Here is a 26,812-nt window from a genome sequence, read left to right as displayed (position 1 = left end):
GAGGGATGTCTACGGTTTTTACTTCAGACAAATGTATCGCTGCTTCGGGAATCTATATTAAAATCGAGGAGTTTTGGGCGCATTCTTCTCCAAATAAGAAACTGCGTTTTTAATTGGGAATTATTTGGCGGAAAACTCAAATCTCACTTTTCCTTCGAGCTTTCCAATCATAAATTCCGGCATTTTTCAAGCACCCAAATTACCTATTTTCTCCCAACTCGATCAACCCTCGATAAGCCGATCTTGAAACTATATTCCCACACAGTCGTTAAAACTGATATATTTCCCCTGGAAAATGTGTGTTCAATTTCATTACGAAATCTTGCGTGAAGAAAACCATTAGGAGCCGGAACTTGACACTTTCCTCTAAAATTAAAAAAGTTGGGAAAGTCATATATCACAAAAAAAACATACAGGGGCACGCGCAATACTTGAGCCACCACAAATCTATCCCGCCGAAGTGAACTGAAGGGTCTTCCATTTATTTCTATTCTGTATGCATCCCGGCGCGCACCGACGTCTATTTCGTGGTTTCACCGATATCGTCGCGACGCTTTTATAAATGCATCTTTGTCGGGTGCCGAAAGTTGTTATTGTGTTTGAGGTCGAATATCATCCCGTTGGTTAATGTTATGACCGTTTACTATACGGACTCTGAAGAGATGTAACGCACGTAAAGGAAATTATGAGTTTTTCTTTTTAATGTTCAGGAACGGTAACATGTGGTGGTGATAATGTGGCCTCAAAGAATAAACTGCAAACTGTTGTGTTTTCTATTCATATTGTGTGTGTTAGTAACAGGTATGTATTTATAGTGGTTTGAAATGCTATTTGTTTGCTACACTGTGCTGCTTTACGGCCGATAATTCGAACATCACACTACTTGACCCTGTACCCGTAATAATGCAAAACAATCTTTCCAGACTTATTAGAGATCTATCTAGATTTGAAACGTTGAAAAGGCTTTTAATTTCCAAATATCTGGAAAATAGATGTCAAAATCAAGGTTAGCAAACGCTACTTTGTGGAAAGACTAGCATTTTGACGTCACACGGCTCACCCGATTGTTTGCAACTATAGGATAGTTTGTATCAAAATGAACAAAACATGGGTTTTCTCATAATTTTTAAACAAAATTTTATTTTATTAATTTCTTCAGATTATGATCTTTAAGCATTTAAATTTGAACTTTAATAATTGGCAAAGTTGACATTATATAATAGAATAGGAGGAGGGGGCAGTTCGTCCCTAGGTACATAAACACATCAATCAATAATCCAGACCAACTGTTGCGTGTCTGAATAAAAAGTCAGAAGGACTATACTAATATACGATTACTATTGCACCCCTCAGATCTAAATACCAACATCCTACTCTTAAGAGAACGCGTGATGTGTCGTGACAGTTCATACTGTTTCATTTATCATTTATCAGTCCCAACACTTAACTAGCCAAAAATTAAATAATAGAAAGGCACTGTAAGCCTGTAAAAGAAAAATTTCTCCCGTGATCCTCAACATACTGGATGTTGCGCTGTCTAGTTTACGTCGAGTATACCGGTTTGTGACGTTATACCGCTGAAGAAGAATTGCTCGCATTCATGGGAGTTTAGATTTTTCTTTTGAGTTTTTCCCATAGAACTTAATTTTAAGCCTCGCATTAGTTCGAATTCATATTTAATAAGATAAAAAATCGGGTTACTGTTCTCGACTTCTTATAAGTGGTGCACATATCTCGATTTGTTAATCGCCATTATTAATATACGTGTTCGTTAAGTAACTATTAACATTAGAATGGGGAATATCTGTTGTACACAGGAAATTAAAATTTTATAGAAATTAAAATCAGCATAAGAAAGAAAGCTTATTATACGTCAAAATAGCTGCATTGAAAGTTTTAGCTATCAATATCATGCTTTAAGACTACTTCAAATTATACCTATAAGGTATTTTCTTTTGCATTTCCCTTTTGTTAAACATTAGACAGATATTGTGAAGCATTCCAAAATATGATTACCAATGCATTTGCATAGTCATGCATCAACTCTATATCTAGAATAACCACTCTCATTTGATCAAATAGCTACCTATCTACCTTTGCACTACATTTCTACTACTTGTCGCAACTCTCTGAATTTCCTCCATAGTTTCAATGGAGACAAACAAATGTGTCCTAATTAAATTGTGCTTAATACCTGCACCGCTTAAGAAGACGGTTATGCTGCATTCCAAATTCTGAACTCGACTCTGGCGCGTGCAACTTAAATAAATTGAAGGTTTGTTCTCATTTCATGTAGATTGCAACATAATAAACTGCTTCACAGTCGAACTAAAACATTTTTAGCATAATTAGTATTCCCATAATAACATAAGTTAATTTACTGACAGAGCCTTGCAAATCCGTTTTGTTCAATATTTTTTCTTACATCCATATATCGTAATCCAGTTAAAATATCCATCCAAGCAGAATTTCCAAAGCAATAATTAAATTACTAGTGACGCTTTCATATCAAAAAGATGCGAGCTTTGCCGAGATGGAAAAATAAATTGGCTTTTCTTTATTTTGCCATGTCGTCATGGAATTAAGAGTAGTTTTAGCAGTCACTAGGATAATCTACTTACTGAGTAAAATTTAAATTCGATGGACAAGAATTGAAGATTAACTCTGTTGTTGGAATTGTATAATCATTTTTAGTAGTTTTTTTGATTCCTTATGGGAAAGCGAAAAATTTTATCACTCATTACAACCTAAAAATACGGGAATTACGTTTGACCAATATCGAACGCAATTGCATTTGCAGAAAAATTTTAAGAGATAAACCACGATGAGAAACCAAGTACGCTATGAAATATCCTCAAAACCCAATATTTAATTTAAGTCTAACTCAAAACATGGGAACGACAAATTAATTAACAACTTTTCAGGAAAATCAAAAGCCAACGCAGAAAATTTTCCAAAACTATTTTAATAACGGTGCCAAATTCGTTTTTGCATGTCGTCGGCCCGGTCCATCTCGAAAGCAATACGAAGGGCAAAATTTAATTATATTTGTTTGTTATAAAATTTTATCCCAGTGAGTGTTTGAGGCAAGGGGCAACAGAAGAAGGAAAATAAATCAGTGACACCTTATTTAGGAATACAATGGTCGGCTAACTCCTTTTAGGAAGATAAATGAATGGTCCAGAATAGCCAGTTAGAGATAAGAGACATCTTGTGCCGATTTTATATTTATGAGTTTTTACCCGAGTTCATTTTAGAAGAATTCCAAATCAACCATTCAAAGTAATCCCAAAATGCACTTTTTGAGCGTGTTACAAAAAATAGGCAAATTCATCAACAATAAACTCCATGATGATAATGATATCATTCTTGAATTTGAAACGATATTCTTCAAGTTTCAAAAAAAAAAAAAAATTAAATACTTTTCGGCGTACCTACTAATTTAATTGTTGATGCACACCTCTAGGACAGGTCGTTTGTGATTTGTGGTGCCAAAATAAATGCCAAAAAAATGAGGTGCTCGATCATAAGTCCAGTCTGATTAACGAACTAATGCCTACGATTTTGTAATTTTTGGAGGTACAGGATTTCAAAGTTTTATACAAAAAATGGAAATGTAAAAAATTCAACAACGTCGCTTTGTGTGGTTTATATGCAATTTTATGACTACTAAATATGACGAACTGGATTTTATTTATTAGGTGTACAACTTTGCTTCCGCCGTTTTTGAATAGATGTATGTAGCGGTAAGTAATGATCGAAATAAATAACCCCATGTGGGCATGCAGGAGCCTTGGGCACCTGTTAACATAACCTCACAAAAATATTAGTCTATTTGTGTCTTCATCATAAAGTTATTCGCAATTGAAAATGTCAGTGTACGAGCCAAATTCTCGTCATTTGCGGGAGGTTTTACTTTTCTGCTTCAATATGAAGAAATCTGCTGCTGAGGCTCATCGAATGCTCTCAGATACTTATGGAGAAGCCACTATTAGTGAAAGGACATGTCGTGAGTGGTTTCAGCGCTTCAAGAACGGTGATTTTCACGTCGAAGACCAACATAGCGGTGGAAGAAAGAAGGTTTTCCAAGATGCGAACTTGGAAGCATTACTTGACGAAGACTCGTGTCAAAGTCAACAAGAATTGGCACAATCATTGGGAGTGACTCAACAAACAATCTCAAAACGCCTCAAAGACATGGGAATGATTCAGAAGCAAGGATATTGGGTGCCGTACGAGTTGAAACCAAGAGATATTGACAGGCGTCTGTTCGCTTGTGAACAGTTGCTTGCAAGGCAAAGACGGAAGGGATTTCTGCATCGTATTGTGACTGGGGACGAGAAATGGGTTCATTACGATAATCCCAAACGCAAAAAGACTTGGGGATATCCCGGCCATGCTTCCACGTCGACGGCCAAACCGTCTATTCATGGTTCCAAAATCATGCTCTGTATTTGGTGGGATCAACTCGGCGTAATATATTATGAGCTGTTACAACCAACTGAAACAATCACAGGTGCTCTTTATCGAACCCAATTAATGCGTTTGAGCCGAGCATTGAAAAAGAAACGGCTGCAATACAACGAGAGACATGATAAAGTGATTTTGCAGCACGATAATGCTCGACCCCATGTTGCGCAAGTGGTCAAGAAATACTTGGAAACATTGAAATGGGAAGTCCTACCCCACCCGCCATATTCTCCTGACCTAGCTCCTTCTGATTATCACTTGTTTCGATCCATGGCACATGGGCTAGCTGACCAACACTTCCGGTCTTATGAAGAAGTAAGAAATTGGATAGAATCGTGGATCGCTTCAAAAGATGTCCAATTTTTTCAACACGGGATTCGTATGCTGCCCGAAAGATGGGAGAAAGTAGTGGCCAGCGATGGACAATACTTTGGATCCTAAAGGTATAATTAGTTTTTTACAATAAAATCGCGAAATTCGGAAAAAAAACGGCGGAAGCAAAGTTGTACACCTAATACAATGTGATTTTTATATTTAGTTCCTTCAGGGGCGTGCTCGACAACTTGGAAAAGTTACAAAAAAAGTGATATAAATGATTCTCTTGATTTTTCCGACTACGGTGCACATTTTTTTAAGAAAAAGGAATTAAAATTATTGCAATACAAGACAACTAATCTGTTGTGAGATAATACAATATTCATCTTAGATGGTTTGAGACCTATGATGTAAAATATTACTGTTTAGAGGTTTAGTTTTTATGATTGATCACTATTTCCATAGCCTACAAGAAGTTAGGAGTCATGCGCTATTTCGATAGCCACTAATTTTTAGATTTTTAATCCCATATGCTTTGAATGTGTGGTCTCCTGTCTTACATGTATTCCAGTTAGTCACCGTATGCTCGACATTTCTGTTCTCTTGAAAATGAGACAGACCGAGTAGACAAAAATAATAAAACAGGGGATGTTGCAAGTATTCGCCTCGAGGGGAATGAAACACGAATCCGTAAATTTGAAAAATATTTATGCTTTGAAGTGAGTAGCCGGGTGTTCACGTTTAACTTAAGACAGGTGGCACCATATGCTGCATTGAAGGCAAAACCTAAACAAGAACATTTTGGTTTGGTAAGAACGAAAATAATAAATGTTTGTTTTAAGCCGGGATTTTGAACTCAATCAGGTCAGAGCTTTGTGTTACTACAATGACATATTTCGCACTCTAATTAACGTTAAGTCCTATAATTGGGCCCTAGATAATGTCCTGCGATTTAGGTCCCCAATTTGAGATCAGATTTGTGGCACTGTTTACTTAGTCCTTTTTTATTTATGTGAATTCTTTGAAAACCCCAAAAAATTTTATATGCAGTCGTTAAGCTCAATAAATTTCTGAATTAAATCTCAATGACTATTTCTTCTGAACGAATTCAGCATCATTAAAAATTGCATGTATATCCTCGATTACGAACCAGTTAATTCTTCAGTCATAGATACTCAGCTCAGTTAAACATAGATTTAAATGGAAAAGTTCAAGTAAACAACAGACGTTAATGAAATCTCTTAATTCTCAGCTTAGTCACTAACGCCCGAAAAAATCAGTGTAGATATTGAATCTCGTCAGCGTAGTCTAAATGATTTATCACCTTTCAAAATAGCTACAAACACCGTAAAATACGTAGGTATTTATAGCTCACCAGTAATTTCAGGTAAAAGGTATAATGCTTTAAGACTTCTAAAGCTACGTATTTTTAAAAAAGTCACGATAATTGAAGTCTAGAGACAGTGAAAACCGTTTTCAGCTACACCCTTTCGCCATGAAATAGTATCAACTCAGGAACAACATGTGGGTTTAAATGCGTTTTTCATAGACAAATGTTGTCGGAAGACAAGATAAAGCGTTATCTACACCCTTTCTTCGATCAAAATTTAATATCTTAACTTGACAAATCTAGTAAATAGGCAAAACACTTATTTCTCAAAACCAATAAAGCTTGTCTTTGAAAGTTCGAGTTTGCATCGATGCCGATGTATTGAAATAAGGTCTCGTTATTCAAACTGCTCCCTATAGCTTCTTTCCAAATAATAGTTATTTTGAACTGTCGCATTTATACAATTCCTGTTTACGTCTTTAAAGGAAAATATTTCAAGTCACTCGGAAAACCCGTCTCATTTATTTCTTTACATTGAAATTTTACTATTTTCTTGTATTATCAAAAATACTGGAAATCCTATTAGCTTTATTTTCCAATTAGGCATAGTACATCCTAGGAATTTGCTAGACGTATATTAATTTAACATTTAACTCGTTTTAATCAGTGTTTTGAGGCATTTCTATGTCGCGAAGTTAATCAGCAACGAACAGCTTTATATTCTGTTGATGGTTCCCTGTTTTTGTGTATTCATTTGAATAAATCCATTACAACTACCAAGACTGAGGAGTCCTAATTTCATTTTGCTTTCTCTTCCGAGATTCACGCTTAGTCAATTCTATGGAATATTTCGTACACTATTGTTACTACTTTTCTTAATTATTACCAGTGCGAGAAATTGCAACTGTCCGTACTCAAATGCGTGTGGGAACGGCCACATTCGAAAACCTAAAATTGCCCAGCAGATGTTATAAGAAACGAGCTTTTGGAAACTAAACAAACTCCTTAGCTAAACCTAGAAAAATCGATACAAAAACGGTACAACTGGAGAAATTGCTTAAACATAGAATAAAAATATCTGACTAAATCCAAGAGGCACAACTCATTCACACCAGCCTAGCTGAATATCGACGTTGAGTACTCTTGCTACCTAGCATAAAATCGCAAAATGTTAATGTGATGTTAACAGACATGCTGAAGACCCACAAAATAAATCCCCATCTAACTAACCTAACTTACCATAATAAACATGCATGAATGAATTTTGCCTCAGCTTTAAAATACCTTCACCTGGTGCGAAAGGGATTTACCTATGTATACAATAATGGGCCTATTTAAGTAGTTAGCAAAGCAATCAGTTATATGGCCAATTAAGGGGCAGAACAGAGGGATATAATTTCCATGAATATGTTCAGGTGAGTTCGGATCATTACATTCAAAACGTTTATGTCGACGAGTGCTTTGGGCAGTTCTCGAATTCCACGAGAGTTATGCTACTGATGCCTAAATTAACCGTTAATTCATAATTTGCATGGTTCAAATGTAATCAAATCCCTTTGAAACTTACGGTCCTGAGGAGTGCAATAACTGTCAGGTTGCAAAGGTGAATATTTAGAAAACAATTAATCGGAATATTATCGAGAAATAATATTTTGGACATCTGAATATGAAGTGATCGTAAAATTCCGACATATCTAAATATACATACAATAATATACATGGTATTATATTTAAACTAAGCAAGTCGACGTCAGCTTCCAAAATAACCGTTACGTGGCAACAATGTTGAACCCGTCATTCGATCCGGCATAATTTGACACCAAAGGGCACAAAATCACATTGAATCTATGTGAACAGCTAACGAGACAATGCGAGCGTTCCAAGAGTTTCTTACTCTGTAGAATAATTCCGTTGCAGTATTAGATGATATACAAATAGCGACAGAAGTAGTACACGGTGTGTCTACAAACTAGAATAATTCTACAAGGAAGTGTCTAAGTCCCACCCCTAACTTTATTTACCTGAATTCGATTCAATATGCAGGGCGAGCCAGAAAGAATGGACCAACACTAAACTGGAGATATTAGACACCAAAACATTGCAATTGAGCTTAACATCGCTTATACTAATGACCCTAGTTTAAGAGATGCAACGTGTTCAAAGTTAAATTTTATTCCGAAATTTCTCAACAATTAAAAAAGTTTTGATAGTATAAATCGGAAAAATGTTAATTTGATGTTTTTTGGTGTGAGAATTACAAATTTTAAGCCAATTTTGAGGTTGCTCCTAGAGGGCACTACTTTCACTGTATTATTTGAGTGACTTAAAGCATATTTTTTATCTGGAAAACTATGCTTAAAACAAGTCGAAAATTTAAAAGAACGCTCAAATCTACAGAGAAAATGTACTCTTGTTCAGATCGTCTAAATCTATCGCTTTTTAAATTATTTGCATTTAAAAGGTTCAATGCATTTTGCTATGATTTTAAAAATTTGCGACTTTTAATTTTAATCATGGCTCAACAGATAAAAAATATATTTTAAATTACTTAAATAATACGGCAAAACTAACGCCCTCTAGGAGCAACGTCAAAATAAACTTAAAATTCGTAATTTTCACATCAAAAATCATAAAACTATCAATTTTGAGATTTATAGTATCAAAACTTTGTTAATTATTGGCAAATTTCAAAATAAAACTCACACCTTCAACAGGGTGTATCTCTTAAACCAGCGACATTGGCATAAGCAATATTGAACTCAATCACAATATTTTGATGTCTAGAATAACCAATTTAGTGTTGGCCCATTCTTTCTGATTTGCCCTGTATAATTAAAATGACAAAAATCTAACACTCAACTTTTTAGTCGCAGTTGAAGTCGGGAGTGTAACTTATTGCCTCATGAGGCAGTTATTAAAGTTTAAAAAGTGCAGTGATGGAGGCACGATTTACGCATAGAATTTATGAAGTCTTAACAGGGACCATCCCAGTGCTTGCTAAAAACTTAGACAAAATCTGATGGATGAAAGAAAAAACTATTTGAAACACATACAAAGTCACTTTTCACTCTCCTAAGGCTGTGTAACTTGCCGTAACACTGATGGAATATTGCTCTTTTTGGCACTAGTTACACAGTAAACTGCTATGATATTTCATAGCTTGCCTATTCTTTGAAAGTTCATATTTGAAATCTACTTAATAAATTAAATGCGTGTTGTGTCATTCGCGTGCCACAAACTGCGTATTCCCAAGTGTCACAGGAAACACCCATCTTGTAATTATTAATAAATTACCGGCCTATTTAGAAAATATGAACTATCCCATTAGGAAATTACAGACGCTCCCTTGAAAGGCCTCATAATATAAAAATTCGTTCTCATGAAATTTTCCACCATATTTGCATTGGGTTTGGCCCCATCAGTGACATTTTCCGCCCCCATGAAAGCGTTTTAGACGGGACTTAATGTATGTTTTTAATTAGATGGGGTGTGGCGGTAACAAAAACGTACCCCATGACATGAGACAGGCATTACGCACCTGTTGGTAACTGCACCCCGGACATCTAGTGGCATATGTTAGCTGCATTTTAATGGCATCAAGGCAAATTGAGTTTTAAGTCACGAATAGGAGATTTTAAGAAAAATAATTAAATCACTTATATAATGTCTACAATTCTGCTTTTAATAAAAATCAAAAACGTGACTAAAAGATTCTCAAAACATAAAACAGAAGTCCAGACTAGTTTAAGTTAAAATTATTAAACGTTTTTATTAAAAATTAACAGAAATTTAACTTGACGTGGATCTTTAGAATGAAACGTAATATTTGATAATAAACTTATTTTCTTGAAGAAGATGGAGTGTTCTGAGAAAGTGGTATCGATTTTTAAAAATAATAAGTAATGAAACGGTGAAAAGGTAAAGATGAAAATAATTCTTTTCGGTTTTTGCGAACTGCTATTCTGCTAAAAATCTAATTTTGGTATAGGACGGCTTTTTGAAATACCCTGTATATGCACATTTATTCACAGAAATCTCATATTGATATGAGCTCTACAATTTTTAGATTTAACATTTTTTGAGAACCTGCTAGGTAACCAGATGAGGTACTAGGGCAACTCATCGCGGACACCTTGCGCCCACATACCAATCTTTCACTTCGAAAAAGTTAGTAAGAGTCTATGAAGAGTAATTCTTTCAAGATTATACAAGCACTAAAGAGATATTTTGAGCACTCTTAAGCGAAAGTGTGCATTCCAAAAAGGTCGCTTTTGATAGATCCTGCGAGAGCAATATAGTATAGCTTTCGAGAATTCAATAAATTGAAAATGGAAATAAAAAAAACGTAGAGGTCCAAAGGCAAACAGAACTTAGTTTCCTTACAAATTTGCCTTTTCGATGAAATAAAAACAACAATGGAATATTTGCGTCTGAGAATTTCGCTTTTAAGGAATGCCTAATATAATCCACCTTCAAGGGTAAAAGAAACTTCAGACATAAGGCAAGCAAGAATTGATTCTTGTTGATCTGAAAGATTTTCTTAGTCGAATATATGCATATACATATATTTTTTTCGTTATGAGATGAAACTGGATTCAATTACTCATATATTACTGGCACATAATCGTAAATAGAGTAGTTGATGACACCAACATAATTACATATTACATAATTGTGCTGTATGTAAATTTTTTTTTAATGTTGCTTTTTTTAATGAATTGACAATGGCTTTATTGCACGCATATGTAGTTGACAGTAGCATTTCGTTGCATATGTGCGGTAAAAAGTTTTACCAAACTCATAACAGAGTGACATATGTCAGTGTCAAAATTATTTGTGGGTAATGTCAAGAGATCACTACTGACATGCGCGCGGTGAAACTTTTCATTGCAGGTCACGCAAATAAACAGAAGGCAACACAAGTAACGCACGTGCGCCCTTAGGAATAATATTGTACCCAACACGTCCGAATGTGCGTCTTTCCATGACCTCCTAAAACAGAAAAGACAACAAACAGGCATAGTGTTCGAGAAAAAAAAATACTAACGAACACATATTAGAAAAAAGAAATTAACAATGAACATAGTTTAATGTCCTACGTGTCGCCAAAATAGCAAAAAAAAATGTTAATTTCGACAATCAACAAAATTACACTAAATGCCAAAAGCACCGCCTCGTCAGCCAATATGAAAATAGTAATGGGCAGATCCGCAATGACCAAATAGGGTCAGATTCCGCTGTGATAATCCGGATGAAGTTTTCAATGATTTCAGCTAATGGTATGACCGAATTTCAGAAAGTGTTAAATATGTGCGAAAAGGCACGTGAAAAGCTCTGACTCTCTCTGATGTAAAACATCCATTAAACTGTAAATTTAAACTGTAAACTAAAACACAACCTCCTTGATGAATTTTCTTGACGTCGATTTTCCTTGGGCATTTGGCAAATATCTATTTATTTAATTAAAGCAGCGGATAATTAAACGAGTTTAATTGGATGCTATCACGAACTGAGAAAAGGCTTTTAATTAGTTTTCTTTCGATTTTCGAATGCTGTTATATTTCAACTTTGCGTCAAAGGTACACATTTTTTAAAATTATTTGGGGTTGTGAATGCACGAGTGAGGACCAAAAAATACTAAATTTTGGCGACATAACATCATCAATTTTCACGTCCTTCAGACAAAATCACCACAGGCCTAGCCGTATGGCACTTGGGTCGTACTTAGCAATTAATTATATTGTTCCAGATGTTCGCGGAGACAACTCAAGAGATTCCTATTTATTTTTAGATTTTGACTTTAAATCAACAGAGCTTTCCACAAATAAACTGAGAAATTATTTTTAAGTATTGTGAGTTGTACTTTAGTTCATTGTTTGATGGCTAAACTAAATTTAGAAATTCACAACGGGAATACTTTTCAATATACTACATAGATATAAGGATTTATTTCGTTGGGAAGGGAACTATTTATATCTATTTCCCACCAAACACACTAAATTTCCTTTCAATTCACCACCGCTAATGTGCAATAAATAAGGTCTAAAACTTAAAAATAAAACCCAAATAGGCCTACGCTCTCTGCTTTGTAAATTCAAAGCTAAGTAATGATCCACTGATCTAATGGTTCCCTCTAAGCAGCCGAATCTTGCATTTTATAGATGCTTTTACGGTGCTAAATAGAGTTTTTTACCCGAAGTCTCAATTTCCTATTCGAGGAAAGAGCTTTTCGGTGTATTAGAATATCCCCGAGAATAAAAAGCGTGATACATTTTCGAGATCGTCTAGAAATAACAGAAAAGGGTAGCTGAAATATCAAATACTAATTCGAAAACCACTGCAGAACGACCTTTCTATCGACTTGTAAAAACAAAGAGTCCCATTACTGACCGGTTTCACATAATTTTGGTTTACATAAAATTATTGAGGGACCGCGTTAATGCCGAGGACGGAAATGTTATTTTTTTAAACTAAAATCCAATTTTGCCAGTCCAGGATTCTAGGCTGGAACTACTGGAAATGTTGTATTTTCAAGACATTAACTATTCATAACAAATATCACACTCAGGCAAATGAGAATACGCTAAGTAAAAATATTTAATATGGATTCAAATATTTCGAACATTCCTTGAAATTGCAAACATCGCACTGATAAATCCTGCTAGTGCATTATTATGCATATTCATTCACGATAAAATGAAACCGAAAACGTGTCGTTTAACTTCTATTTTTAATTAATCCCTCTAGTGCCACTTCGCAGTTAAAGCTTTGGTAATAAAAATCTCTATCAATAGTTCCCAGTAATTCCGATTTAATCTCCGGGCATACGAATATGCTGCATCGATCCGATCAAAGCGGTTTAACTGCCGTTGCAGTTAATGTGTTTGCGCTACCTGTAAACAGTACCAATATTGAAAAATTCAGTATACTTTTGCAATATTTTGATAATCAATAGAAAGGAGTATCTAACACAGGATACAGGGTTAAAAGGCTTATTGTGGCTTATGTGCGACCATGAACTGCGTTTTGAAACTTTATGATATACCGAAACTTAATGCTATTTTAAAATCGCCATGTATATAGAGGGCTGTATGAAAAATCGTTAAAGCCATTAAAGGGTTATTTATTTACCGATTCTGATGATAACCAATATTTTTAGATAAATTTCCTTTTTGTAAATATCTTCGGTCAAGAAGTCGAGTGCCTATTTTTAGTGGCACTCTTTATTTTTTATAGATATTTTTATTATTCCTTGTATATTCCTGAACACGTTGGCTATTTTTTGTTTTTATTATTTTTTCAAAGAAAGAATTACAATATATGGAACATCATCAGATTATGATATTCAAGCCAACGGGCTAGATCCAAATAACGTAACTTTTAAACATGCACATCAATGTATTCAGAAAAATAGAGAAAATTATTTTATTATAGTTATCGCTCGAAAAATATTGAACATTGATTTTCAGTTTTTTTCCATTTGATTATAACGATGTAAATATGTATAGGGTGTCCCGTTTGAAAAAATGTAATATCGTTTAATAACTTGAAATCTAACAACTTTACGAAAAATCTGAGAAAGCTAATGGATGTGATGGAAAATCTCTCTGAGGAACGATTTTCAATTCCTCGTTAAGTTAATAGTCGCAGTTCAACGAAGAATTGAAAGTGATTAATTTTCAATAATCCTCAGTATACGATACGATAACCTGATTCTCTAACTTCGAAAATATCTTCTTTTTCTGCATCTACCACTATTTGCCCCGTCCCCTGCGGAACGAACGAAAAAAGGACACCCTATACCTTACATTTGCTGTATTCTCCCCAAATCTCTTAAGCAAACAATGCGGCAGTAAATTAAACTAAATAGCTTTCCGTTCAAACGTCTAACTGCTTAATTTACTTGACCCGTTAAAAGCTCCCTGCTTCCCAATTACGAGTGCGGTTAAATAAAATTTAATTTCCCGTTGAAGTAATGTATGTGATACACCTTAATCACCTGGTGCTTTTGTGCAGCTTTACCCAGTAGGTATAGATGAATTTACTTCTGTTAAACTTCCAGTCGGGGGATTAATTAAAACACCTACACAATTAATTTTGCGTCTCGAAAATAGAGTAGGAAGATTCGGAATTTTAAGTTCAAGGGATCAATATCCTGTAAATTATTAATCCATTGTCCTCTGTAGGTTTACTGAAATTACTTTAAAACTGAAATAATACAGTGTTACAAATTCAGTTCGTTAGTATTGCCATTTTTGTAATTATGTGATATAGTCCGTTAAATTGACGCAAAGTTAAGCATTTTAATTCCAACTAATTCGTTAAAACAGTTTTGAAAAATCCCAATTACTCTTTTTCTAAAAAAACTGAATACGATCAAATTTTATTTAAAGGCTTTACTACTCGTTTTTTCAAAGACCAACAACGCTTCCTTGAGGTACTTTTTAATTCCCTACAATAAAATAATTTTATTTGTCAGATGCGACATTTCATTTTTCAGGCACTCAGTTCAATCGTATTTCTCCAAATACGGACCTGCATCTATTTTCGTTTTTTTCTCAGCTTTTCTCCCATTTAACCGTCTATCTCTCATGGTTCCCGAGCGAATCTAGGCATTTCTAACACCTTCTATATTTTAAACTATTGAAGCTTTTATGTGAAATTTTATTGATATTTGCGTAGCTTTTGCAGTTGTGTCATTGCAGAGTAGAGCTAGGAAATATATACGTTTCTTGAGGATGCGAAAATACCTGTCTAGGAACGTTGCAAAAATTTCCAAGGACATTTTCTTGATCTTCTACCGCAAACAAAACAAAACCCATTCAGGAGAAGTAATGAAATTCATCGTTCAATTTACTTTATAAACCGGAAAGCCGTAATCGGATTTTACAACTTATAACTGAAGGTTGAAAGCGGTTTATCCTCGTAGGCAAATAAGATGAACTTAATACCACACAGAAACTTTAAAAGCGTGCATAAAATTTGAAGTTGGTGACTATAACTTCCTCCCAGTTTGATAAAATGTTTAATCAATATCTTGAAAAGGTGCTTTTGTACCGTTCAGTTTCAAAACCAATAAAACAATAATTGTTTCAGATATCCTGGGACTAAGGAACGTCACGCTGTCAATAGAACCCAAGGTGGTGCAAGTTGGCGGCAGTTCTACATTACGGTGCACTTACGACTTAGAAGAAGACAAACTTTACTCCGTGAAATGGTACCGAGGAAGTCATGAATTTTATCGATATGACGCATCAGAGTTACCGAACCCCATAAAACAATTTCCAATATTGTATGTGACGCCCGATGTAAGTAAGGAACTCTAATACTTTAATCTTAGATCGATTTTGACCTGACGAAATTGTGAAAGCTTGAGATGGCACTGAATATCTGAGTTTTCATTAATTTTGTTCAGTTAATTCAATTCAATATTATTCTAAAATTTAACTTCCCTAAGTGGAGAAAAGATAATTAGAAAAAACGATAATTAGGTAACTTAGTTATCTTTTTTGGGAGATTTTTTTTGTTTGTTTCTCACAAATGATCATCAACTTTTTTATCTAAATACCACTCTCGTAAGTGTTTTGTAGATTAGAGACGGGGACTCTCCCTGTACTATATAGCAATGCATATTTCTTGAAATAAAAATTCCGTTGCTTGTCACTTGACTCTCTTCTGACCAAATAATTTTATTTGAACAATTTTTAAAAAAATAATTAAAAACCAAAACATTGCGTAAATTGTTAAATATGATGTGTCGACGAATTTGTAATGTAAAGCTAAATTAAAATAAACAAAGAAACGTACCAGGGCCGTATTTAGAAAAAAAATGATTATGATTTTTGAAAATATCATAACATGAAATCAAGGCTATCATGTTGAAGCCAATAAAAAACTGCAATAGGAAAGTGGTTTTACTTTTGATCCATCTCTTATGATAACTTGGAAAAAAGATTTGTATTTCCTTGTTGAACTAATCCAAACGCAGCACAGAAATGACAAATTTTAATTTCTAAAATTCCTTCAGTGCCTTTTAGATTTAATAAATAGCTTAATCGTAAAAAGCCATTATTCTCGAGAATGCTCGACTCTAGTTTGGCAGACATATGGTTTTTAGAAACATGGAGTGTCTTTTTGAACTGGAGCCAATTCTTTTGCGAGCGCTGAATGTTTCAGTCTAGATCAAATCTACGTTTCTTATTCCCGAGGCAATTATTTAGAGGTAAACAACAACTTCGCCTCTGCATTTCCTTTGGCAATAATTTAACATAAAGTACGCGAACTTAGAGTAATGGGAGCCTTTCGTATTTCTGTAGATGTATATCTTTAGATATAGCATCAGCGGAATATTAAATTTTTGAACTCTTCCTTTCTCAATCCTCTCATAATGTCCATCTCCATACTGGATGACGAAATACATTTACGCAGAGCGGCTCTTATTTTTTAATGGAAAAATTGTCATTACCGCACATGTTGTGTTTCTAAGGGAGAGTAGATTTTCGACATGGTCTTTGATATTAGCATATTTCATACTTTATGATGAAGTTGAATTTTTTTAGCTCTCTCGAATTGCTTTTTCATTAATACATTCCCAATCATCAAATTTTTGCTGCATCGAGGTAATTAAACTCCAAAAATCCCATCAATTTAGCAGTGATCGTACACATAAAATTTAATTGCAATACATCAAAACAGAACTAATTCTAGTTTAAAAATTAACAGGAAATTAATTCCATTTGACCCGTGATAGAATTGATAAAATATCCTTTTCATATTACTCATTGATTCTCTAAAGACACCTATCATATGCCAGCAATAAAAATAAATGCAAATATGCCCGGAATATCGCTGTTTGCATATTTCTATTTATTTGGGTTATTTAAATTTTGTGATCGATTGGACCGTGTTGGCAATAATGGGATGGTCAACATTAATCTGCACTATAATCGGTTTTAAAAAATATGCCTGCGCAAATACAAGGTCGGAAATGGAAAAGTTCAATTTTATTGTCTATGGCAGGTAAAAAATAGTGATGTTTAAATGAAATTAAAAAACTGGTTATTAGAGCTGGATTGTTATTTTTCTCCAAGTGTGATAATGAAAATTCCTTATATTGACCGAAGATTTTTTAACGCACACCATAAAATTTGTTAAATTTTCATTATTTTCCCGTGGCCAACCATCATCCTGGCTGACATAAGTTATTGTGAAATTACCTTGATCCGCAAAATTTGTATGTGTTAACTGTATCATCACCCATCATTTCCGTTCTGACGAGGTACGAAATATCGCATAAATCCATCCAAAAGAAAAATGTTTGTTATGTAATTATTTTCTAAACTCATAAAGCTGATGAGTGGAATTAAAAAATATTTGTTGGAAATATCAAAGTTATTCAAATAGCACAGCAACTGATGAAAACGTTCATTACTCCATTAACATGATTCTCAATATTACCCGTTCATTTAGTACTTCATTAGTACTCCAGATTTAACCATTAGCGCCTTCACATTTAAATAGCCAAAGCACCGAAAAACAAAGCTGCGGACTTAATTTTCCATTTGCAGGATTTTTCTCCTAGATCAGCTAACAAGCCCAAAGTTTAAAGAATCCCTGGAAACCTTAAAGAGCCGGAAAGATCAGTGCTCTACGTAACGGTAATATATTTAATTAATTCGGCTTAGAATTTGCATAATAAAGTGGCGTTAATATTTTACCGGTAGAACGAAACGACTTTTAAACTCTTAGGAATTTCATTACCGCGATTAATAAAACGTTATGCGGAAACTTACGTCTACAGTTAGTCTTTGAAATGGGGTAAAAGTTTAAGTTTAGTCGGTCTATTATGTCTGTGAAGACTTTACTTAAAGGAAGTTTCTAGGTATTTAACCGTGGATAAGGAATTATGTCTTTTGTGTGTCCAATTAACGAAGCTATCATATAACGCAACAACTAGAACCAGAGGAATAGCTATTTATGGAATCAGTCAGAAAACGCATAGTTTCGTACAATTAGTGAAATTATTCGCGAAAAGCTATCGGAAAATTCCTGATCATTTTATTATTTATAATTTAATTTAATTTTAATGTAGTTATTGATACTATTTTAAAATGTGAGAAAAAGTTTCAAATAACATTGTACCTACTATAAATTCTATAAAAAAAATTTATATCATATACCGAAAATAACAGGTGGCACAACAAATCTGATTAACTTGTTTTATTCATAATAAAAATCTTCACAACTTTTTCTATTTACATTGTTTCTCTAGAACTAATAATAACTGAACTAGGTCAACGTAAAGAAATCGACAAAAATGTGTTCTTTGTAAAATATCTAATAGGGCATAAACCTTTCCAAAAGAATAAAAATATATTTAAATTAATCTCCCAAAAACTACAATTCTTTTCAGGTCTCCAGCATTTGAATGATGGAGCAATCCATGACCGCCTCGATTTCCCGATCTGGCACCCATCGATTGTACTCTTAGAATTGTTACATCTACTTACTATGGATCACTGTTATTCAAAGAATGTGTATAAAGACAAAAGTGAGAATATTTTTATGCCGAATTGAAATAATGCGGGAATTCATGTTCCATTAGTAAACACACATGATAATTATACATATTTAAAAATTCTCATCCTTCATCGGTTCCTTATATTAACATCCAAAGCTTGTAACTTATCTTAATCCTCTCGATGGAGTGAACCGGAACTTCCATTTATACAATTCATCGCATTATACGCAACACAGAAACTTTGTCTCACCGAACAACCTTAAAGCGTCAATTTTCCTTTCAGATGGCCAACTCGAACTTGACACAAGTGGTTCTAAAGGATATCGAATTCAATCTGGCTGGAAACTTTAGTTGCGAAGTCACCACAGACGGTCTGGATATTCACACGAGAATAGATTCACAGTCCATGTCAGTTGTGCGTAAGTAAAACACTTTCCCGTTGCATCTCACATGAATGAGTTTTTAAAAAGAATTTTGCCTCTCAAGTTTATATTTATATGTTCGCTACATTTGCTTTCTTCCTGCTTTTGTTGGTACACGACCAGATATAATGGTCACTCGGTGCAGATTTACGTTTTTTGGCATAGAACCTAACGCTTTGAATGCTGTTTGCGGAATGGGGATTTTTCTGTGGTTAAAAGTTTTGCTGGTTTTATGCTTGCAATGTTTACATCTTTGTTGTCTGGACAGTTGAAATATTAATATGAATAAGGGATTTTAGGGTGAAAAAAGGAGGGTGATTAATTTAAGCCTTCTTGACATTTCACATATACGCCAGCGATCAAATGTTCATTTTACACGAGAGTAGTGTCTCCGTTCAACCTCCGAATGTATCTGAATTCTTGAAAAACAGAAACTTCACAGCGAACAATACATCTTTTCCAGTGTTATCTTGACTGTCGGAACAAACAAGTGTCCAGGCAGGACCCACATAATTTCAAACTAAATCCTTTACTTAGCGTATTTACGAGAGCTGCGTCCCAATTTCGGCGACGTATCTATAGAAACAGTTAGTTTCAGAATGTTTCACCCAGAAGTTTTCATAATGTTTCGGTTTAAGTTGCATTCTCTTTATTCAAGATTTCTTTATGTCTTTTTTTGTGTGTCCGTTTTCCTTGCGTGTTTATTGGTCAATCTCAACATATGACGCGTGTGAAAAATTCAGAACGGTCACGCACTGCCACATCTCTTTAGGTCCGACAATTTTCTGAAATTTTCCAAAAAATGGCTGAACTGCTCATATAAATTGCAAGCTGTAGTTATAGTGTTTTCAGCATTGATCAATCTCCATTATGGGTCATTTCGTTTGAGGATACATAGAATATAAAAATGTCATCAGATCATACTGTATTAAACTTTGTTACAAGTAATAAAAAATAATTGTCGATTTGCTTCAGCACACACATTTCATCCGAAGTAAAAGTTTTGATTTGATTTTGGGAACAATATAACTTTCAACCCCGGCTGATGTTTTGTAAGGATAAAGTTTTTAATCAGGTTTTTGGCATTGTATAGGGACTTTCCCTTCAAAGTTTCTTTTACAAAGTACTTTTATTTGCTTTTCACCTAAATTACTACTATGTGTATAGCCCCGCCAATTTCACGATCGTAATATCCTAATGAACAGCATTAATTTAATACTCGAATATGCAGAAAATCATAATCTAATAATTGTTTGCATCTGTTAGCTTTGGGTAATACATGTTATATTAATTTAAGCAAATGTAAAAAGGTAATTAACGAATACCGATAAATTACTAATTAATCATTCGCTTTGCAGAAATTCCGGAACATCCGCCACAGATCAGCGTGGGAAGGGAGCCCCTGGATTACGGTGATATTTTACGCGCCAACTGCTCCTCCTACCCGTCCAGGCCTCCAGCAGACCTGAAATTTATTTTAAATAACATTACGGTAATTTGTACTTTTAATTTAATGCCCTGTATTTAAGCTTTTGCTCTTGTTTTGCTTAGCGTCTAGTCGGAAACCAATTTAAATACTTACCCATTTAGATCTCCTCCTCCGTTTCATTTCAATGAGCCCGTTTAAGAATTTGTTTTATTTTTTTAAGATGGAAACTGAATAATTTTTTAAAATTAAATTCCAAATGTTGTACCGAGCACATGTCCACAAATTAAGTGCATAAGAAGTTGCTACTTACAGCCTCAGAAGGGCTGAGTGAATCCTCTGAGTCAACGGGTTTTATGTTTAGGTCGGCCAAAAAACGTGAATCCTCTTCCTTCTTTAGTGCTGTACCTATTGGTGCCTAGATCAAATTTCCCAGTGATCACACGTCTATAAAGGAAGTTTTAACTGCAACTTTAAAAGAAAAAGTGATAAAATTTTAAAATTTTATTAAAAGCGAAGTTGTATTGATTATTGAAGTCACTCCCTTCAGTAGACATTGATCTCTGAATCAAATTTCACGATGAAAACACATACCCATGAAACAGAATTTTGAATGTAGTGAATGGAAGGAGAATACAGACCACAAAAATACGAATGCCTTGTAAAAGAAAGTTTCGTGAGCCACTGGCCAGCCTAAAATTTGGGGCCTATGCCTCCACAATTTATGGCATCCTGCGCCAAAACCCAAAACGATGTTCCCCACGATCAAATAATCCCGAAAAAAGGACATAGGTCGCTTTGATGTGCCTAAAGTCCGGCATATCAAAAAGATGTCCACATGTGGGCGTGCAAGACAAAGTACTTCACAGTTGACACTTGTAAACACTGGGAGCACCCCTTTATCGCGAGAGCCCCAATCCGCAAGCCATAATGAATTTTGTTAATGAAATTTAAAATTTCGACATAAATGGCATGTACAAAACAACCACAAAGAGGATATAAAAGACGTGACAATGAAGGTGAGTTGAGATATGGGCTTCCAAATTATTGGCTTAAACATAAATTCTTCTTCAGGCATTGACTGCAGAATTACCCAACCAAGGAAATACATATACAGGGTGCTTCCTAAGTATGCTGCGTAAACTTAAGGGGATATTCTTTGAGTAAAATAAGAAAAAAGTTTCTATAAATAAATGTCCGCAATCGCTGCATTTCAATAATAAAAGTTGTCTAACAAAAACTAAGCAGTAAATAGATTAATTTATTCAGCCTTCTAGTGGCTAGCGGTTATCTTTCGACATGCTATCACAAGAAGCACGCACCCGTCTATCGGCCATCTGAAGGCCGAGCGGACATGCCCCGTCTGCACGCCGCCACAAGCATACTGTCGCAAACTTTCGTCTCGCGTCTAAAAGCTTCTTACTATTCTCGTAATGTAATATACCATTACGCCCTCATTTAAACTTTCAGTTCCGGTCGTAAAAGTTGAGTTTTAAGCCCTTGGCACTAAAATAGCTGCCTAATGATGGCATGCGGTAATTTTAATACCTCAATGGACGGGAAAATCGAGCCACCAATACCTCTAATGCTAATGAATCGTAATCAATTTGTGCCTGTTCCAAGATTGCATGAACAACTTAATAAAAATGCCGACACATATTTCCGTTACTTTATTGATGATTTGTAATACCTTCCATAAATATTAATTAACGAGCCGTGCTACCTCATCCCTCCATCATGCCTAATTCTAATTTAATAATTGGTCAATTATTATTCATCCCTGGTTCTTCATTATCCCAGCCCAAATTTGTTTCTTTTGAAGGTTTGCTGGATCTCTGTCGTCAACCTTGTGCGTTTTTCGACGATTTCCACTTACGAAATCAGGTCGAAAATTTACAGGATATAATTTAATTGATTGCTACGTGATTTGGCTGCTAGATATTCAGAGGATAAAAAATTTCTTCAAAGGAAATTTATCATTCAGATCTTAGTTGAAACTTTCAGAATATGCTCTTGGAGACAGAACTTTGTTTGGGATCGAGTTGAAATTTGAGAAGAGATTATGTCGATGGATTTTAGTTTCCAGCTGCTTCTGCTAGTGCAGTTTCAGTTACATTGAGAACACGTCAATAACGGGATTAGCTGGACAGGTCTGGTGTTAGAAGCCTTTTTATGGCGAAATTGTTCAAACTCCCACCTTTTAGAAATAAAATCCACCTGTAGCTTTTATGCGAATATTTAAATTCAACTTATATAGGTTAGGCGTGGATTCTGCAGCTCGTTAGGTATTACCCCAATTTGCTTCCTTGAGAAGCACTTAAGAAATGATGGAGACCCGCTTCCTATTTACGTTTAAAAGTTGGTTTCTGAATTAATGGCGGTCTGGCCCTTTTTATTACTTTAATTAATGTGAGCCATCGAAATATACTCAAGAGTTGCTATTCAAAATATTTTGCCTCTCAATTCATTCATTGTTCCTTGCTTGAAAGTGTTACGTGTCAAGGCAAATTTACCAATAAGCTACAAAATTAAAAAAAAAACTATGTATCATTCTTTTCGATGCAATATTGCGAACCCATTTTGTAAATTTAATCGATATCGTTTTATTTATATTTTACATTCCATTTTCCAGGTGAATCAGAGTGAGCTCGCCGCTCTGCGACGAACGAATTTGCGTGACTGGAGCGATTTGCAATTAGAGCTTAAACTGTCTTTTATACATTTTAACGAGGGCCGGCTGATTCTTCAGTGCGTTGCTCAAATTCCGCCGATTTACCTGGAAATGGCTGAACTGGAATTGGAAAGTGTTCGGCATCCTGTCCCAGCGAGAGGTAGGCGACTCTATAATATTAGTGCATCTCTGCGAATTTGAAAAAGGTCGGAAATCATTTACTCTTAATATATTTCATACAACTTTTCAAATCGCGTCTTTCAACTAATAGACTAAACTCCTCAAAGAATAAATTAACACCGGGGAATTTTTTTAATAACCAATCGTGCTTCAGGGAAAAGTCAAGATAAGCGAGAGCCAGGGCTGCGCGTTGTGCAACTGCACAGCCTCTCTTTTGCTACATACTAACACTTGAGGAACATAAATATTTTAAAGCCGCGATGTATCTGCGATTTCTTCCGCTACTAGATTTGATAAAATTAAAATAAAATTATTAAGGAATGAAACACCAACAATGACGTTTTATTTGACTTTCATTTCCATGACAGCCCTAAGTAAAACAACAATGGGGATAATGACGAGATTATGGTCGACTTTTGCTTTAGCTCGCTAGGTAAATAAAGAATCATATGCGTTGCTTTATTAACCTGTTATGTAACTTTTTTAGATTCAATGCAAGATAACGTATGTCACAGTCATTCGGCAGACTCAATAATCGTGTGCTTTTCAACGTTAGTAGTGGGAAAACTTACTTTTTTCCAATGGAATTCGTAGTAAATTATTTCCTATTTGGAAAGATATTTCTTCAAGTCTTAAAACTGTACTGATGTACTAACTTTAAACTAAATTGTTTAATTGTCAAAATTACACATACAATATAAGAATAATTTACATCGTTTAACACCGTTCCAATACTACATAAAAACTAAATATCTAAAATTTTTGGGGAAAATGCTTCTATTTTCTGAATTACAGTTGGAAATGGAATAAGTACTTAAATTCCTGATTTGCCCGGAAATTTTCTTTCAAATGAAGTCCATACATAACAACTAAATAATTATCCGAACTGTCAACGAGGCTTAAGCGAAAACCATGTTATCGCGAATCTCTACCAATATCAAAAGATATTTTAATGATTTTTTTAGATGCTCACAATTTCTGAGCCCACCAGCACACTTCACCGCAACTCTATTTACTCCAAATTGCCTTCGTCAACTCAGCCTCGGGACTTGAAAGACTAACTCTTCTGTGCATACACTTTACCTTACCGTAATTACCGTTTAACATGGTCATACTTAGAAATTTCTCACACGAGCACGGGCCCAGTTACAAAGAGCAAGTGGTCGTGGAGGCGTAAATACATCTCTAAAAACTCAATGAAACTTTTTTTGAGAAGCGCTCATCCGGAAAGCTTCCAGTAAACAGGCTCTTTATTCAAAAGAGTCTAAGAAAAGCAAATTTTAATGCATTTACTTCGTAGTTTCCTTTAACTGTGTTTTGTTTTTCAGTGAGCGCTCCGTCAAGTGCAGCCACTGGGAATTCTGCAGGAATTGGACATACAATGCAACTTGCAGCGCGTTCAGTTTTCTTAGCTTTTGTTCTAGTACAGACTTGTTATTAAAATTTTAATACAGACCGAGTGATGTTCTTGGTTCAATTAAATTATTCAACTTAAATTAATTGAAAATTCGTTATTCAGTGGGTTAGATGGGCAGGCGAAAATGTTACGCGGCAGTGCCTATCAAAATATTTTCAAACAAATTGCAAAATGGGGAAATTTTCATCAAGAATACACCACATTTTAACGTCTTCTAAACGATCTAAAATGAGAAAGGCCAAATTAAATTGTTATGAGTCGCTTCTGGTAAAAAAATCTTGTTTAGGATTAACTGATGCATAAACCAATGGCTTAGTTTAGCGTTGCATTTGAAGAAATTAAATGTAAAATCTTATTGAATAATTTATGATAAATGTTAACCAACCTTTCATTTGTTTTCGCATAATTGAACCCCGCTTTAACACTTTCGTCTCCCAAATGTTTCAAATGATTTCTCCCAAAACTCCGAAAAATGTCCTTTTTGAATAATAGTTATTATGTTATAACCTTGGTATAAATAATTATTATTATTGGAGAGAAGGAAAACTGTTTGAGTTATTTATATTTATTAATGTACCTCAGTAAAATTTAATGACAGAGGTAAACATACATAGTCAAATTACGCAGGTATATACAGGTAAACTGCAAATCGAGACCTCATTTTCGGACATGTCTGCTACAGTATGGTGGTTTTTGTTCGACAGAGCATGTTGTTATGCAAGTGAATGGTAAACATTTAAAATAATTGAAAATTTTATTTTTTCTCATTAAATACCTATTTATCTTTGACACATTACATAAGTTCAGGAATACTCCATTACTTCTTTAACACATTTGACATTACTTTCCTGAGACAATATATTCATTAGAGCATCAATACATTAAGTGATAATGAATCTCACAAAGTTCTGTTGTGGTCTTCCAAAATGAAGTATTTTTCGTTCTTAAAGACAATTATATCAGCTTTTCGGAACATTCACTCACTGATTTTTTCATTTTGGACAGAGCAGAAGTGAAACTGGATGGAAAATACTAATTTATTTTCTAATGGAATCTTGAACTTGCAATTTAAAATATTATGTGATATTCACTTAGAGTACATACATAAATCATGATGTTATCCAAACTCGAAAGCTTTATGTAAAATCTGCATGTTTAATAAATGAACTTTTGAAACACTTATGTAAATAAATAAATTTGTATTAAATTGCTGTTTTTTTGTCTTTCATTTGTGGCTTCATTCAAAATTAGTGTTATTGGTTCCCTAAAGTTTAGTGTGCTTTTCGGTGTCACACACTATCTGCCCATCTATGTAATAAAAAAATATTTAAATATAGAACTAGGGGTGTAGGTACAAGGAGAATGTACACGTATTTTTCCATTCTGACGAGGTTTCTGACACAGGTATTAAGTTATTCAAATAAACTCAACTACCTCTCCATCTGTACCGAAACGTTTACAAGGTACAGTTTGTATTAACACCAATGAAAAAATAAAAAAAATGTGAGTCCAGGATACCTATTGGAAAAATATGAAATAATTTACTCGGCGTATTGGAAACACTCACAACTTTTTCTTTCAGTAAAAAGTTTAATATCGGAACCGAACATTCCGAACCTGTTAAATAATATAACATGATTGGAACGTTCTGAACAATCATCAGGTATATGAACAAAATATAACTGGAATTTCTCACATTTCATGAATTTGGGAGACTTGCATTTTACATGACTTAAAATCTCAGGAACATTCCAATTTTATACTTTTTTTATTATATAGGCGTTAGCTGATGATTCCTCAGAAAATTTTATACCAGTTCGTAAAAAGTAAATGGTAAGTAAAAAACAATGAATATTTACTGAATGTGGATGAATTATACAAAACATGGATGTAGCTCAGAATGTATAGTTTTAGTTACTATCTGGTATACGTGCTCATGAACATAGAAATTGTTGAAGTTAAATTAGGATCTTACTGGTAGGCATTAGGCATATAGGTTATAAGCAGGTCTGGGGATGTTGAGAATAATACTTCATTTTATTTTTTCAAATAAAAAGAAAT

General features: G+C 34.4%; 1 protein-coding gene across 1 annotated transcript; it reads left to right on the top strand.

The window, feature by feature from the left end:
* Positions 1–503: 503 nt before the first annotated feature.
* On the top strand, positions 504–25,947 carry LOC136414074 (uncharacterized). The gene is made up of 6 exons (XM_066397869.1): positions 504–801; positions 15,212–15,423; positions 18,919–19,054; positions 20,416–20,549; positions 23,116–23,314; positions 24,663–25,947. Exons 1-6 carry the CDS (start codon positions 735–737, stop codon positions 24,773–24,775), a joined length of 861 nt encoding a protein of 286 aa, XP_066253966.1. The 5' UTR covers positions 504–734; the 3' UTR covers positions 24,776–25,947.
* The last annotated feature ends 865 nt before the right edge of the window (positions 25,948–26,812 follow it).

The sequence above is a fragment of the Euwallacea similis genome, chromosome 16, assembly GCF_039881205.1.
Source record: "Euwallacea similis isolate ESF13 chromosome 16, ESF131.1, whole genome shotgun sequence".
NCBI lineage: Eukaryota > Metazoa > Arthropoda > Insecta > Coleoptera > Curculionidae > Euwallacea > Euwallacea similis.
Note: the sequence above shows the minus strand (reverse complement) of the source record. Positions and strands in the feature narration are given on the sequence as shown.